We start from the raw sequence: 14,279 nt of genomic DNA on the forward strand, positions 1-14,279 counted from the left end.
TTTCTGCAGGGGACTTCCAACGACTTACTGAGTCTATGTTAAGTGGAGTTACTGCTCTACGCTGGGCAAAACGAAATCCGACACAATATTAGGAGCCGGCCGCTGTGGCCGAGAGGTTCTAGGCGCTTCAGTCCGGAACCGCGCGCCTGCTACGGTCGCAGATTCGAATCCCGCCTCGGGCATGGATGTGTGTGATGTCTTTAGATTAGTTAGGTTTAAGTGGTTCTAAGTCTAGGGGACTCATGACGTCAGTGTTAAGCCCCATCGTGCTTAGAGCCATTTCAGCCACAATATTAGGAGGTATTCCAGGACTTGTGTCATCTCAGTTAATTTTACTTCATTCCATCGCCCTTGCTTTACCTTTGTTGATGTAGATAGCTAGTGTCATAGCGCCATACAAATATGTCAAGTCAGGTTTCATCCAACATTCGTTTCGTTTAGTTCTTTCTTCGATATTTCTTCTTTCAGATTCTCCAAAATACTATCCTATTTTCTACCATTCTGTCTGTTAGTTAGGAGCAGCTCGGTTTTTCCCTTTCTGATGCACTTCAGCAGATTACTTGTTCCCATTACTCTTCGGAAGACTTCTCGCTTTGCTACCCATTACTCTTCACATCCAGATACTAAATCTTTCTGAGTAATTCTTCTTGACCTGTAACTCAAAAGTTCTGAGTATTACGTAGCATTGTTCATAATAAAACATTCTGCTAACATCTTTCTGAGATCTGTTATACAGGGACGGACAAAAATACAGAAAAACCAAAAACGATGCGAGCAGTGTGACGTCTTGGAGCATAGCATCACCATCGGAAGGCAAGGATTGTACAAAGGGCGTTCAAAAAGTTTTGCACAGTCGTCTAATATTTTTTATTTTTTGCGGGAGGAGAATGAAAAGTGGTTCAAATGGATCTGAGCACTATGTGACTTAACCTCCGAGTTCATCAGTCGCCTAGAACTTAGAACTAATTAAACCTAACTAACCTAAGGACATCACACACACCCATGCCCGAGGCAGGATTCGAACCTGCAACCGTAGCGGTTGCTCGGCTCCAGACTGTAGCGCCTAGAACCGCACGGCCACTTCGGCCGGCCGAGGAGAAAGAAGAAGCTTTTTGTGAACATACTTGGAACATTTAGCTATAAGTTGGTATATGAAAGTATTTTCTTTTATTTACAGGTGAGCCATAATGGACCGTGAAGCAGATGACTCTGCCACATCGATTCACAGGAAGTCGCTTCCTGTTTATGGGGAAGACACAGCGGATCCAGCGGTGCTTGCAGAGGTTTAAAAAAGGTGATTTCTCTCTACTGGACAATCCACGATGCTGTAGACCATCGACGGCAGTGAATGATGTGAATAAGGAGACCATTGATCAAATCATCCAAATGACAGATGTGTGACGACACGATAGCTTGCTGAAATGACTCGTTTGTGACTGGGTAGTGTGGTATCACTGTTACAGTCACTAGAGCACAGAAAAATCTGTGCACATTGGGTGCCTAGATTATCGACAAGAGAAATGAAAACTATGAGGAAGAATGTATGCGAGGGTCTGATGAAGACCTTTACTAAAGAATGGAAACAGTGTTTTGAAGCCGTCATTATCCAGGATGAAACACGGTTGTTTTTGTCTGAACCAGAGAGCAAAACCCAATCCATGGAGTGGCGTTATCCGGGTTCCCCTCGGAAGAAGAAACCAAGACTTTCACGTACAGCAGGCCGAAAGGTAATGGCCTCCTTCTTCTGGGATCAGTGTGATGTCATTTCCGTTGACTTTTTGGAACCTGGCTCCACAATTTACCGGGACCGTCACTGTTTATCATTGGACAAGCTGCGACGTGCCATCGAGATCCACAGACCACAGCTTCAGGGTCAGCTCATCAGACTACACCATGACAATGCCAAACCCCATACAGCCCTTATGACGCAGGAGAACATCAGGAGAATGGATTGGAAAATTGTTCCTCGTCCTCCTTACAGTCAGGACTTGGCTCCGTCTGATTTTTACCTCTTTGGTCGTCTGAAGGCTCATGTGCGCGGTAAAACATCTGATGGTGAGAAAGACCTTATTTCCTGTGTCAAGCGATGGTGTAAAAGTCAATCCCCAGAATGTTACCAAAGTGCATTTACATAATGGAAAGAACACTGGGCCAGATGCGTCACAGTTGATGGAAGCTAAAATGAGTAGACTCAATGTATAGCTAAATGTTCCAAATAAGTTCGCAAAAAATTTCATTCTCCTCCTGCAAAAAATAAAAAAAATAGAGACGACTGTGCAAAACTTTTTGAATGCCCTTTGTACCTTGGAAAGGACCTGATTAGCCAGAATGGTCATATAACCGTTAACAATAATGCTATCGGTGGAGGTTCGAGTCCTCCTTCGGGCATGGGTGTGTTTGTTTGTCCTTAGGATAATTTAGGCTAATTAGTGTGTAAGCTTAGGGACTGATGACCTTATAAATTAAGTCCCATAACATTTCACATACATTTGAACAGTAATGCTACCTTGCAGAGTAACCATGGGGTCCTTGGAATACCACAATATGGCTGCCCGAAACACCATTTTTCCCTCTTGGGACGTGAAGGTGGCCAAGAGTTGAAAACAAAGTGAAACTAGACTGATCTGACCGAATGATATCCTCCCTATGCTCCATAGTCCAAGATTTATGGCTTTGGCACCACATTTTCTTGTTACGCGCATCTGCACCACTGATGTTTGGTTTGGAATTCCAGATCGCCTAGCAATTCCCTGTTTATGGAGATCCTACCGTATTGTTTCGCTTCTGACAGGGGTTGCGAGTGCGACATTAAGTTGTGCATTGCACTTTACAGCGGTCATCCTCTTATTTTTCGTCACAGTCGACTTCAGTGACTGTCCGCCACGATCACTGAACACACACTTTCACCCGCTTTGTGGCTTAGCGATGATGTTTTTCCGCTTTCTCTGCATTCGGCAGAAATCTTCGATACCGTACCTCTAAAAACAACAAACGCTTCGGCTACCTTTGTTACCGAAGCTCCCACTACAGTACACCAACGATTTGCCCCTGTTAGAACGCTCTGAGAGCCGGAATAATGTCCTCACGGCTACACAAACCATTGTTCTGATGACGGTTGACACTTGCAACATTTTCAGGACATTCTAAAGGTGCCACATATTGTCAAATATAAGAGCGTAACCAGCAGGCTTGACTGGCATCTGTATTTAAGTTCAGGCATGCGTATCTCGTGGTATTTCGATATATTTATCCATCCTCTGTCTCTTGCGGTCAGCATCCTTTCCATACGCTAGACATTTCTGTTATGTCTGTAGTACACCTTCTGTCTGTATTAATAGTACTTACTACTTAAAGAAAACTGAGAATGCGTTAGATGACGATCAGTTCGGCTTTAGGAAAGGTAAAGATACGAGAGAGGCAATTGTGATGTTGTGGTTGATAATGGAAGCAAGACTAAAGAAAAATGAATACACGTTAATAAGATTTGTCGACCTGGAAAAATTATTTGACAATGTAGAATAGTGCAACATGTTCGAAATTCTGAGAAAAGCAGGCCAGCGGGAGCGGGGGAGACGTGTAACATACATTGTGTACCAAACCCAAGAGGAATAAAAGGGATGTAACACGGTGTAACTAAAAGGGTATAACTATTCAGGCTGTACATCGAAGAAGGCGGAGGGTACTTTGAGTACCTCTATCGGTTCTCCCTTCTATTCCAGTTTCGTATTGTTCGTGGAAAGAAAGATTGTCGGTGTGCCTCTGTGTAGGCTCTAATCTCTCTGATTCTATCCTCATGGTCTCTTCGCGAGATATACGTAGGAGGGAGCAATACACCGCTTGACTCCTCGGTGAACGTATGTTCTCGAAACTTTAACAAAAGCCCGTACCGAGCTACTGAGCGTCTCTCGTCCAGAGTCTTCCACTGGAGTCTATCTATCATCTCCGTAACGCTTTCGCGATTACTAAATGATCCTGTAACGAAGCGCGCTGCTCTCCGTTGGATCTTATCTATCTCTTCTATTAACCCTATCTGGTACGGATCCCACACTGGTAAGCAATATTCAAGCAGTGGGCGAACAAGTGTACTGTAACCTACTTCCTTTGTTTTCGGATTGCATTTCCTTAGGATCTTTCCAATAAATGTCAGTCTGGCATCTGCTTTACCGACGATCAACTTTATATGATCATTCCATTTTCAATTACTCCTAATGCCTACTCCCTGATAATTTTTGGAATTAACTGCTTCCAGTTTCTGACCTGCTATATTGTAGCTAAATGATAAAGGATCTTTCTTTCTATGTATTCGCAGCACATTACACTTGTCTACATTGAAGCAGTAATAGTATCCTTATTGTCGTGCTACCTAAAAGCATGATGGAAGTAAAGGTTCAGGAGTGGAATTAAGATTAAAGGCGAAAGAATATCAATAATACGATTCTCTAATGACGTTACTATCCTGACTGAAAGACAAGAATTACATGATCTGCTGAATGGAATGAACAGGCTATTCTGTACAGAATATGGATTGAGAGTAAATAAATAGAAGAAAGACGAAAGTAATGAGAAGTAACAGAAACGAGAACAGCGAGAAACTAAACGTTAGAATTGACAGTCACGGAGTGGATGAAGTTAAGGAATTCAGCTACCTAGGCAGCAAAATAACCAATGACGGACGGAGCAAGGAGGACATCAAAAGCAGACTAGCACTAGCAAAAAGGACATTCCTGGCCAAGACAAGTCTACTAGTATCAAACATAGGTCTTAATTTGAGGAAGAAATTTCTGGGAGTGGAAGTTAGAACCACAGCGTTGTATGGTAGTGAAACATGGACTATGGAAAAACCGAAACAGAAGAGAATTGAAGCAATTGAGATGTAGTGCTACAGACGGATGAGAAAGTTCTGCGCAGAATCGGAGAGGAAAGGAATATGTGGATAACATTGACAAGTGGAAGGGACAGGACATCTGTTAAGACATGAGAGAACATCATCCGTGGTACTAGAGGAAGCTGCAGAGGGCAAAAACTGTAGACGAAGACAGGAGATTGGAAAACATCCAGCAAGTAATGGAGGACGTAGGTTGCAAGTGGTACTCTGAGAAGAAGAGGTTGACACAGGAGAAGAATTCGTGGCTGGCCGTATTCACTCTACTGTTATGTTTTCTCGGCTCTTTGTCGTCGCTGCTCTTATTACTGTTGCCTTCGGTACGTGGATAAGCGTTTCAAACGTTTCCTTCTTTTGGGTATCGCATCCATCATCTTCTGAACGTTATTTCCTATTTGTGTTCGAAGCACTCACTAACTATTGTCCTCTTATTCTGCCTAAATCTTCAAGACTTCGTGAATAAGTCTGTCACCGTCGCTAGGGAAACTGGGAAAGCTGACGATTTCAACGATTAACCATTTTCAGTTGATTCTTTTCTCGAGATAGTTTTATTTTCTTTGCATGTATAACTAGAATGGCCTTCTCTTCTATTCCAGCCATTTGTATAAATGTTTATGTTATTACAATTGCAATAGTTTTATCAATTTTAAAAGTTAACAAAAGAGCATCATCTTGCTGCAGTACTGGACGACTTTGACCATGGGGTGAGGTGACACTACTGTCAAAAGTTTTATATGCTTTTATTTTTCTTTTAGAAACTGTAAGACAGATCACTAATTAATGAAACATTCTTATGTATTTCCTTTTAAACAGTGTGTTAAAAACAAATGCAACTCAAGCTCAGTATATTTCATTCCTAACAACCTCACGCAGATATTCCTTATTTAGAATTCGTACAGTCCTAACGCCACATGGGTTGCAGCTGCAGCACTCTCTCCCGTTTTCTGGTGGAGGGTCGGAGCAGTCCCCATCACATGCTGGACACCGTATCGCACTTTATTCGAAACTTTTCTCTGTTGCTTTAAATTACCTTGTCCCACCTTGTATGTTTCGTTACCAAGCAACAACCGGTTCGTAGGTCAGCTTGTTAAAACATTTGTACTTTGCGTACTGTGGCTATTCTGTTTTTTGTGCATGATGTGGTTTGACACCAAAATTACTTCGGCGCTACAGGAACACAAGATGTTGAAGATACTAACAATTCATTCTGCTCTACCTGATGTTCTATGAGGAGGTTCATTACGAACTGCTGCTGTTTGGTTCTAAGATGCTGCAGCCTGAGGTAGTCCTTAAAAATTAGATCGGTGTATTTTGCAGCAGCTAAATCATCCTCGTTAAGCACAGGTTGAGTACACGGCTCGATGCCACATTTTTGAACATATTAATTGTATTACCAACAGTAGCTGTTTTGTAATAAACGATACTCAGTAGATGCACAGTAGATGACGAGCTCGTCAACTTGCCCCACTCATCTTTCCCTAAATGGCTTCGTCAAAAGTCTTTGATTTTTGGAGCGGGTTTAACAAGAATAGGATGTGAATGAATAGTGGCTGTGGAACACATAGAGCGTAAATGTATTCCACAAGAGCTTATGCGGAACGCACTGAAAATTACAGCACTTCAGAGAACGTACACTAAAATTATTGCCTCTCACACTCTGAACTGGCGACGGCGCCACCACTGTCGACTTTTAGCGTCTTGCCTTCTACATCTACATCCATACTACGCAAGCCACCTGACGGTGTGTGGCGGAGGGTACTTTGAGTAACTCTATCGGTTCTCCCTTCTATTTCAGTCTCGTATTGTTCGTGGAAAGAAAGATTGTCGGTGTGCCTCTGTGTAGGCTCTAATCTCTCTGATTATATCTTCATGGTCTCTTCGCGAGATACACGTAGGAGGGAGCAATACACCGCTTGACTCCTCGGTGAACGTATGTTCTCGAAACTTCAACGAAAGCCCGTACCGAGCTACTGAGCGTCTCTCGTCCAGAGTCTTCCACTGGATTCTATCTATCATCTCCGTAACGCTTTCGCGATTACTAAATGATCCTGTAACGAAGCGCGCTGCTCTCCGTTGGATCTCCTCCATCTCTTCTTATCAACCCTATCTGGTACGGATCCCACACTGGTGAGCAATGTTCAAGCAGTGGGCTAACCAAGTGTACTGTAACCTACTTCCTTTGTTTTCGGATTGCATTTCCTTAGGATTTTTACAATAAATCTCAGTCTGGCATCTGCTTTACCGACGATCAACTTTATATGATCATTCCATTTTAAATCACTCCTAATGCCTACTCCCAGATAATTTATGGAATTAACTGCTTCCATTTACTGACCTGCTATATTGTAGCTAAATGATAAAGGATCTTTCTTTCTTTCTACACATTCGTAGCACATTACAATTGTCTACATTGAAGCATTAATAATATCCTTATGGTCGTGCTACTAAAAGTATGAACTTAAACCATGTGATCAGTCATTTTATCCCAATCGTTAACTTGCACTGGTCTCGCCTACTAAATGGGACAATGTTCTCTCATATAGCTCTTCTAAGCTGTGCCGCCTTTTTTGTTCCTCCTGTGGCCTTACTGCTGTTCTAGGTTGTAAACAGAGTGCCCTCATTAATTTCTTGTCACCCCAGTCCGTTCCTACATATTTCATTATTTTTAACATTATTGTTGTCACTTGATCACCCTTGACTAGAATCCTCTTCCAGCCATTACAGAATAACTGGCGCCATGAAATAGTTTTCAGCAGTTTGAGGGAGTGTGAAATTGCTGGAGAGTACTGTAACGGAACCTATTAAAAGCTTTACCTTACTCAAGTATGCGATACCCTCCAAATTCAACCAGTTTAACGAGTATTTATGATTATAGAAAAGTTATTGTGTATGTTAACAATGAATGCATAAACAGTCAACCCATTAAATTATACTGAATAACTGACCCACACAAAATTGAATATCACTTGATTACTGATACAGCAAATGTCATCATATAAAAACATTAAGTTCACCTTAAATAATTAATATGAAGTACGAAAAATAATGGCCAACTTACGTATTTTGGATCTCCTTAAATAAAAATCACCCAGTGAAACCTATTTGTTCACTAGGACCGTTTTCATTCAGTATTCATGTAAACACTCCTATTTTAGACGAAGACCAATGTAATTCTTAATAATTCATGTTATTTACTTATTTATGCAAATTAGAGAAGTCAGGTGACGAACTTCTAAAAAACGGCCTTTTTGCAACAAAGAATTATTCTGTCAAGTCAACAAATCTGTCAGTCATTTTAATAACCTGTTAAGTTATGTCGCTCAATATAAATTAATAACTTTTCTGCACAAATTACGGTAACAGAAGTACATGTGACTTATAAACTATATCTCTTTTTAGTAGTTCTTTGACAAGGTTATAAATACAAGCAGCAAGAAGGGTCGGGAGCGGAGTCTGAATGTCACTTTGGTAAAGTGTATACTATGTGAAACTTCCTGGGGGATTAAAACTGTGTGCCCGACCGAGACTCGAACTCGGGACCTTTGCCTTCCGCGGGCAAGTGCTCTACCATCTGAGCTACCGAAGCACGACTCACGCCCGGGACTCACAGCTTTACTTCTGCCAGTATCTCGTCTCCTACCTTCCAAACTTTACAGAAGCTCTCCCGCGAAACTATGTGTGTTATTGTTCGAGGTGGTTAAACATTGCAAAGAACATGTAAAAGAAGTGCTACTTTGTGTTGTGTCATTGTCTTTGGTGGACAGTGAAATTAAGATGGCCACCAGAGTAATAAATATTTGAAGTTTAAATATTTGTTGGTTTCGCTCATTATTTATCATCAAAAGCACATCAAAAACACGGGACCTCATCTTTTTACCTCTAGACAAAGAGATTTAGAGCCAGCATTAGCATCGAGACACAGCAGCGATCCAGCAAGCAGCAGCGATTACCACAATGCATTTTAATGGCGCCAACCTAACATCGAGTGCTAACAAGCTCCGTAAATGGGAGTGAAATAGTGCGATTATAGCAATATCTACGACTCTGGGCGACCATTATAGCACGTACCGATGAGCATGTCCGTAGCAGCGAGGGAGGCGATGAAGTAGTTGGACGGCTGTCGGATGGTGCGGTCTACGATGAAGGCGAGCAGCACGAGGATGTTGCCGCCGACGGTGAGGACAATGCACGCGCCCAGGCACAGCGCGATCAGCACCGTCTGCCACAGCTCGAAGGGTGGCAGCACTGGGCCCAGCGGGGCAGGCGTCTGCACCACCGCTGCACAACACAAGAGGGCGCTCACCAGTCGTCCAGCACACGAGGAGGCGGTGAGCTAAACCTACATAAGGAGCTATCAAGATCATCTGCCACAGCTCAGAGAGTGGCAGCAATGGACCCTGTGGGGAGAGGGAGGTGACATGCACCCACTCTGTAAAATGAAAAAGGTTCGTATTAGTCATCCAGGACGATGGAGCCGTCACCAGCAGTTGGTGGGTATGTTGTTGCAATCATCGAGCCTATGAAAGCTGAGAGGAATAGGTCAGGTGACTGAAGTGGGTGCGAAATATACTACTGGTCATTAAAATTGCTACACCAAGAAGAAATCCAGAAGATAAACGGGTATTCAGTGGACAGATATATTATGCTAGAATTGACATGTGATTACATTTGCAATTTGGGTGCATAGATCCTGAGAAAACAGTACCCATAACAACCACCTTTGTCCGTAATAACGGTCTTGATACGCCTGGGCATTGAAACAAACAGAGCTCGGGTGGCGTGTACAATGTACAGGTACAGCTACCCATGCAGCGACAAGACGATAGCACAGTTCATCAAGAGTAGTGACTGGCGTATTGTGACGAGCCAGTTGCTCGGCCACCATTGACCAGAAGTTTTCAATTGGTGAGAGATCTGGAGAATGTGTTGGCCAGGGCAGCAGTCGAACATTTACTGTATCCAGAAAGGACCGTACAGGACCTGCAACGTGCGGTCGTGCATTATCCTGCTGAAATGTAGTGTTCTGCAGGGATCGAATGAAGGGTAGAGCCACAGGTCGTAACACATCTGAAATGTAACGTACACTATTCAAAGTGCCGTCACTGCGAACAAGAGGTGACCGAGACGTGTAACCAATGGCACCCCATACCATCACGCCGGATGATACGCCAGTATGGCGATAACGAATACACGCTTCCAATGTGCGTCCACCGCGATGTCGCCAAACACAGATGCGACCATTATGATGCTGCAAACAGAACCTGGATTCATCCGAAAAAATGACGTTTTGCCATTCGTGCACCCAGGTTCGTCGTTGAGTACACCATCGCAGGCGCTCCGTTCCGAGATGCAGCGTCAAGGGTAACCGCAGCCACGGTCTCCGAGCTGATTGTACATGCTGCTGCAAACGTCGTCGAACTGTTCGTGCAGTTGGTTGTTGTCTTGAAAACGTCCCCCTGTGATCGAGACGTGGCTGCACGATCCGTTGCAGCGATGCGGATAAGATGCCTGTCATCTCGACTGCTAGTGATACGAGGCCGTTAGGATCCAGCACGGCGTTCCGTATTACCCTCCTGAACCCACCGATTCCGTATTCTGCTAACAGTCATTGGATCTCCACCAACGGGAGCAGCAATGTCGCGATACGATAAACCGCAATCGCGATAGGCTACAATCCGACCTTTATCAAAGTCGGAAAAGTGGTGGTAGGCATTTCTCCTCCTTACACGAGGCATCACAGCAACGTTTCACCAGGCAACGCCGGTCAACTGTGTGTATGAGAAATCGGTTGGAAGCTTTGCTCATGTCAGCACGTTGTAGGTGTCGCCACCGGCGCCAACCTTGTGTGAATGCTCTGAAGAGGTAATCATTTGCGTATCAGAGCATCTTCTTCCTGTCTGTTAAATGTCGCGTCTGTAGCACGTCATCTTCGTGGTGTAGCAATTTTAATGGCCAGTAGTGTATCTGACTCCGCTGCTGTCACCCCTCTGTTGACGTCAAAGAGACGACTATGTCGGAGATGTTCCGATTTGTCACTCCATTTTCCAGCGTTATCAGCTCCACTCACCATATCCAAATGACAAAATGACATTATATAAACTAAAAAAGCAGTAGTGAACTACAAATGAAAAATGACAAGCGATAAATAAAGCGATAGCTGTCGGAACACCAACATGCAAAACAAAAACGTAATAACTTATGCAGTGATAAAATCAAGTATTTTTGAGTGTCTATAAGCTTTTGCAAATGAGTTAGAGAATAAAACGCCTTGAGAAAATCTCGAGATACACCAAGTGATGATATTCGTGTGTAGCTCGATTCGAAAGCATGTCAATAAAAGTGGCCGCCACAGCCGGTTTAAGTGCTGCCCGCGCACGGCGGGTAGCCTACCTGTGCCGGTGTCGTTGGTGAAGTTGGCGGCGCCCACGCCGACGCCGAGGCCGACGGCGGCGCCGCCGGCGGGCCAGTCCGGGTAGTCGAGGTCCCAGGGCGGCGCCAGCGTCGACGAGCCGTTCAGGAAGACGCAGTCGGCGCCCTGCGGCAGCAGCCGCCCCACCGTGAACCGGCACAGCCGCTCCCGCTGCCGGCGCAGCTTCCTGCGGGCACACCACGCGCGCACCTCAGCACCTGCTGGCCCGCGACTTCTGTACTGGGGGCATCTCTTACCACTCTACTTAAAACAAAACTTCGAAATTAACGCGTAAGTACACGCAGAACAGTTTCGCAGTACATCTACATTTATACCCCGCAAGCCACCCAACGGTGTGTGGCGGAGGGCACTTTACGTGCCACTGTCATTACCTCCCTTTCCTGTTCCACTCGCGTATGGTTCGCGGGAAGAACGACTGCCGGAAAGCCTCCGTGCGCGCTCGTATCTCTCCAATTTTACATTCGTCATCTCCTCGGGAGTTATAAGTAGGGGGAAGCAATATATTCGATACCTCATCCAGAAACGCACCCTCTCCAAACCTGGATAGCAAGCTACACCGCGATGCAGAGCGTCTCTCTTGCAGAGTCTGCCACTTGAGTTTTCTCACCATCTCCGAACGCTATCACGCTTACCAAATAACCCTGTGACGAAACGCGCCGCTCTTCTTTGGATCTTCTCTATCTCCTCTGTCAACCCGACCTGGTACGGATCCCACACTGATGAGCAACACTCAAGTACAGGTTCAACAACTGTTTCGTAAGCCACCTCCTTTGTTAATGGATTACTACTCCCAATGAATCTCAACTTGGCACCCGCCTTACCAACAATTAATTTTATATGATCATTCCACTGCAAATCGTTCCGTACGCATACTCCCAGATATTTTACGGAAGTAACTGCTACCAGTGTTTGTTCCGCTATCATATAATCATACAATAAAGGATCCTTCATTCTATGTATTCGCAATACATTACATTTGTCTATGTTAGGGGTCAGTTGACACTCCCTGCACCAAGTGCCTATCCGCTGCAGATCTTCCTGCATTTCGCTGCAATTTTCTAATGCTGCAACTTTTCTATATACTACAGCATCATCCGCGAAAAGCCGCGTGGAACTTCCGACACTATCTACTAGGTCATTTATATATATTGTGAAAAGCAATGGTCCCATAACACTCCCCCGCGGCACGCCAGAGGTTACTTTAACGTCTGTAGACGTCTCTCCAGTGAGAACAACATGCTGTGTTCTGTTTGCTAAAAACTCTTCAATCCAGCCACACAGCTGGTCTGATATTCCGTAGGCTCTTACTTTATCAGGTGACAGTGCGGAACTGTATCGAACGCCACCGGGAAGTCGAGGAAAATGGCATCTACCTGGGAGCCTGTATCTAATATTTTCTGGGTCCCATGAACAAATAAAGCGAGTTGGGTCTCACACGATCGCTGTTTCCGGAATCCATGTTGATTCCTATAGAGTAGATTCTGGGTTTCCAGAAATGACATGATACGCGAGCAAAAAACATGTTCTAAAATTCTACAACAGATCGATATCAGAGAACACTCGTGTGGGAAGGAAAGGAACTCATTGAACGACTACAGACAGTCACAGGACATGTACAGTAGTATGTTCTGCAGAAATGATTAGCATTTGAACCATGTCGGTCCACGGGTTCAACGTCAACATTGACATCGCTGTGCAACACGACCACCTGGTAAAAACTGCCTGCAGCTCTCGTTATCACTATAAACGGAAGGTAATGGATCAGTGAGCCTTGAGCAAAGGTGCTGATGCCTCGCAGAGGTATGCGCTAACCGCACCGTCAAATCAGTGAGTTTGGAAGAGGGCGCACTATTGGCATGAGAGAATGTGGTTTATTCATCCGGGAAACTGCTGCCCGTGTGGGACGAAGTGTTTCGACAGTGCGACGGGTACGTGCAGAACGGTTCACGGAAGGCCTCAGAACACGACGAGATGGGTCAGGTCACACCACCCAGATCATCCCCTGAAGCGATAGACACCTCATCCGACTGGCATTGTAGAGCAGATCTGCATCCTCCTCGTCTCTGCTGCAACAGTGGATCACGTTGTACACTATCAGGAGTGACAGTCTGTCGTCGTTCAATACGGTATGGGTTCCGTGAGCCTCATCCATTTCTGCACCATCCTCTGACGAATGTGCAGAAACATGCTAGACCGCAGTGGTGTACGGAACCATGTCACTGTGGTCGGAAATGCCATCATATAGCATTTTCTGACGAATCCAGGTGTAACACCGAAAATGCAGAACGCATGGCTCCTGCTACCGACATATATATTTTTTTGATTGTATGTAGATATTTGTAATTTAAATGCTTTCATTTAATAAGTAAGGACATTGATTCACGGTATGTGTACCTTTAGGTAGAAGTCTCTTGACGTTTCATCGTATTTATCTGTGTTTTACTGTGAAACTTATAAGCTCTGGGAAAAAGCCAAAGGAATTGTTATTCGCATCGACTAGCAACGATAATAGCAGTGCTTGTGCGTTGTAAAATCTTTGGGTAGGGAGTTGTTGCACAAAGCGCGCGAAGATAGCGGGAGACAGGTTCCGGCGCTTGTAGTGTGCGGAAGTGTGGTGTTAACGCTCTCGCAGTAGAGAGTACCATTTCGGCGGCATCATGTACGCGCCCTGGCCAGATGACTAGTAGCAGGAGGAAGGACAGTGGACGGGCGGAAGAGGCTGTATTAATTACGATTGCCCGTTCCTGTAACTAGCCGTGGCCCCACGAGATGCTACCGTCTTCAACAACAGCAGCAGTTCCAGCAACACAGATTCGTCGTCGGCTCCGCGTTTCCTAGCTCGCACAGCACTGAAGTAAGACTGTTCATTGGTAGAAAGTATAAACGGCTAACCCAGCAGCACAACAGAATGTGATTTGACTAATGACCTTTATTTAATTAATAATCAGTTAAATTCAGAGCGATAGT

The 14,279-nt window shown here is 44.6% G+C and overlaps 1 protein-coding gene across 1 annotated transcript in view; it reads right to left on the reverse strand.

Moving 5' to 3' along the window:
• The window catches only part of LOC126428410 (5-hydroxytryptamine receptor 2A), a 164,525-nt gene that overhangs the window by 113,671 nt on the left and 36,575 nt on the right, over positions 1-14,279 (reverse strand). Inside the window, 2 exon segments of the mRNA XM_050090333.1 lie at positions 8,951-9,160; positions 11,273-11,478. Coding sequence (XP_049946290.1) covers positions 8,951-9,160; positions 11,273-11,478 — 416 coding nt within the window.

This window comes from Schistocerca serialis, chromosome 12 (genome assembly GCF_023864345.2).
Source record: "Schistocerca serialis cubense isolate TAMUIC-IGC-003099 chromosome 12, iqSchSeri2.2, whole genome shotgun sequence".
Taxonomy (NCBI): Eukaryota; Metazoa; Arthropoda; class Insecta; order Orthoptera; family Acrididae; genus Schistocerca; species Schistocerca serialis.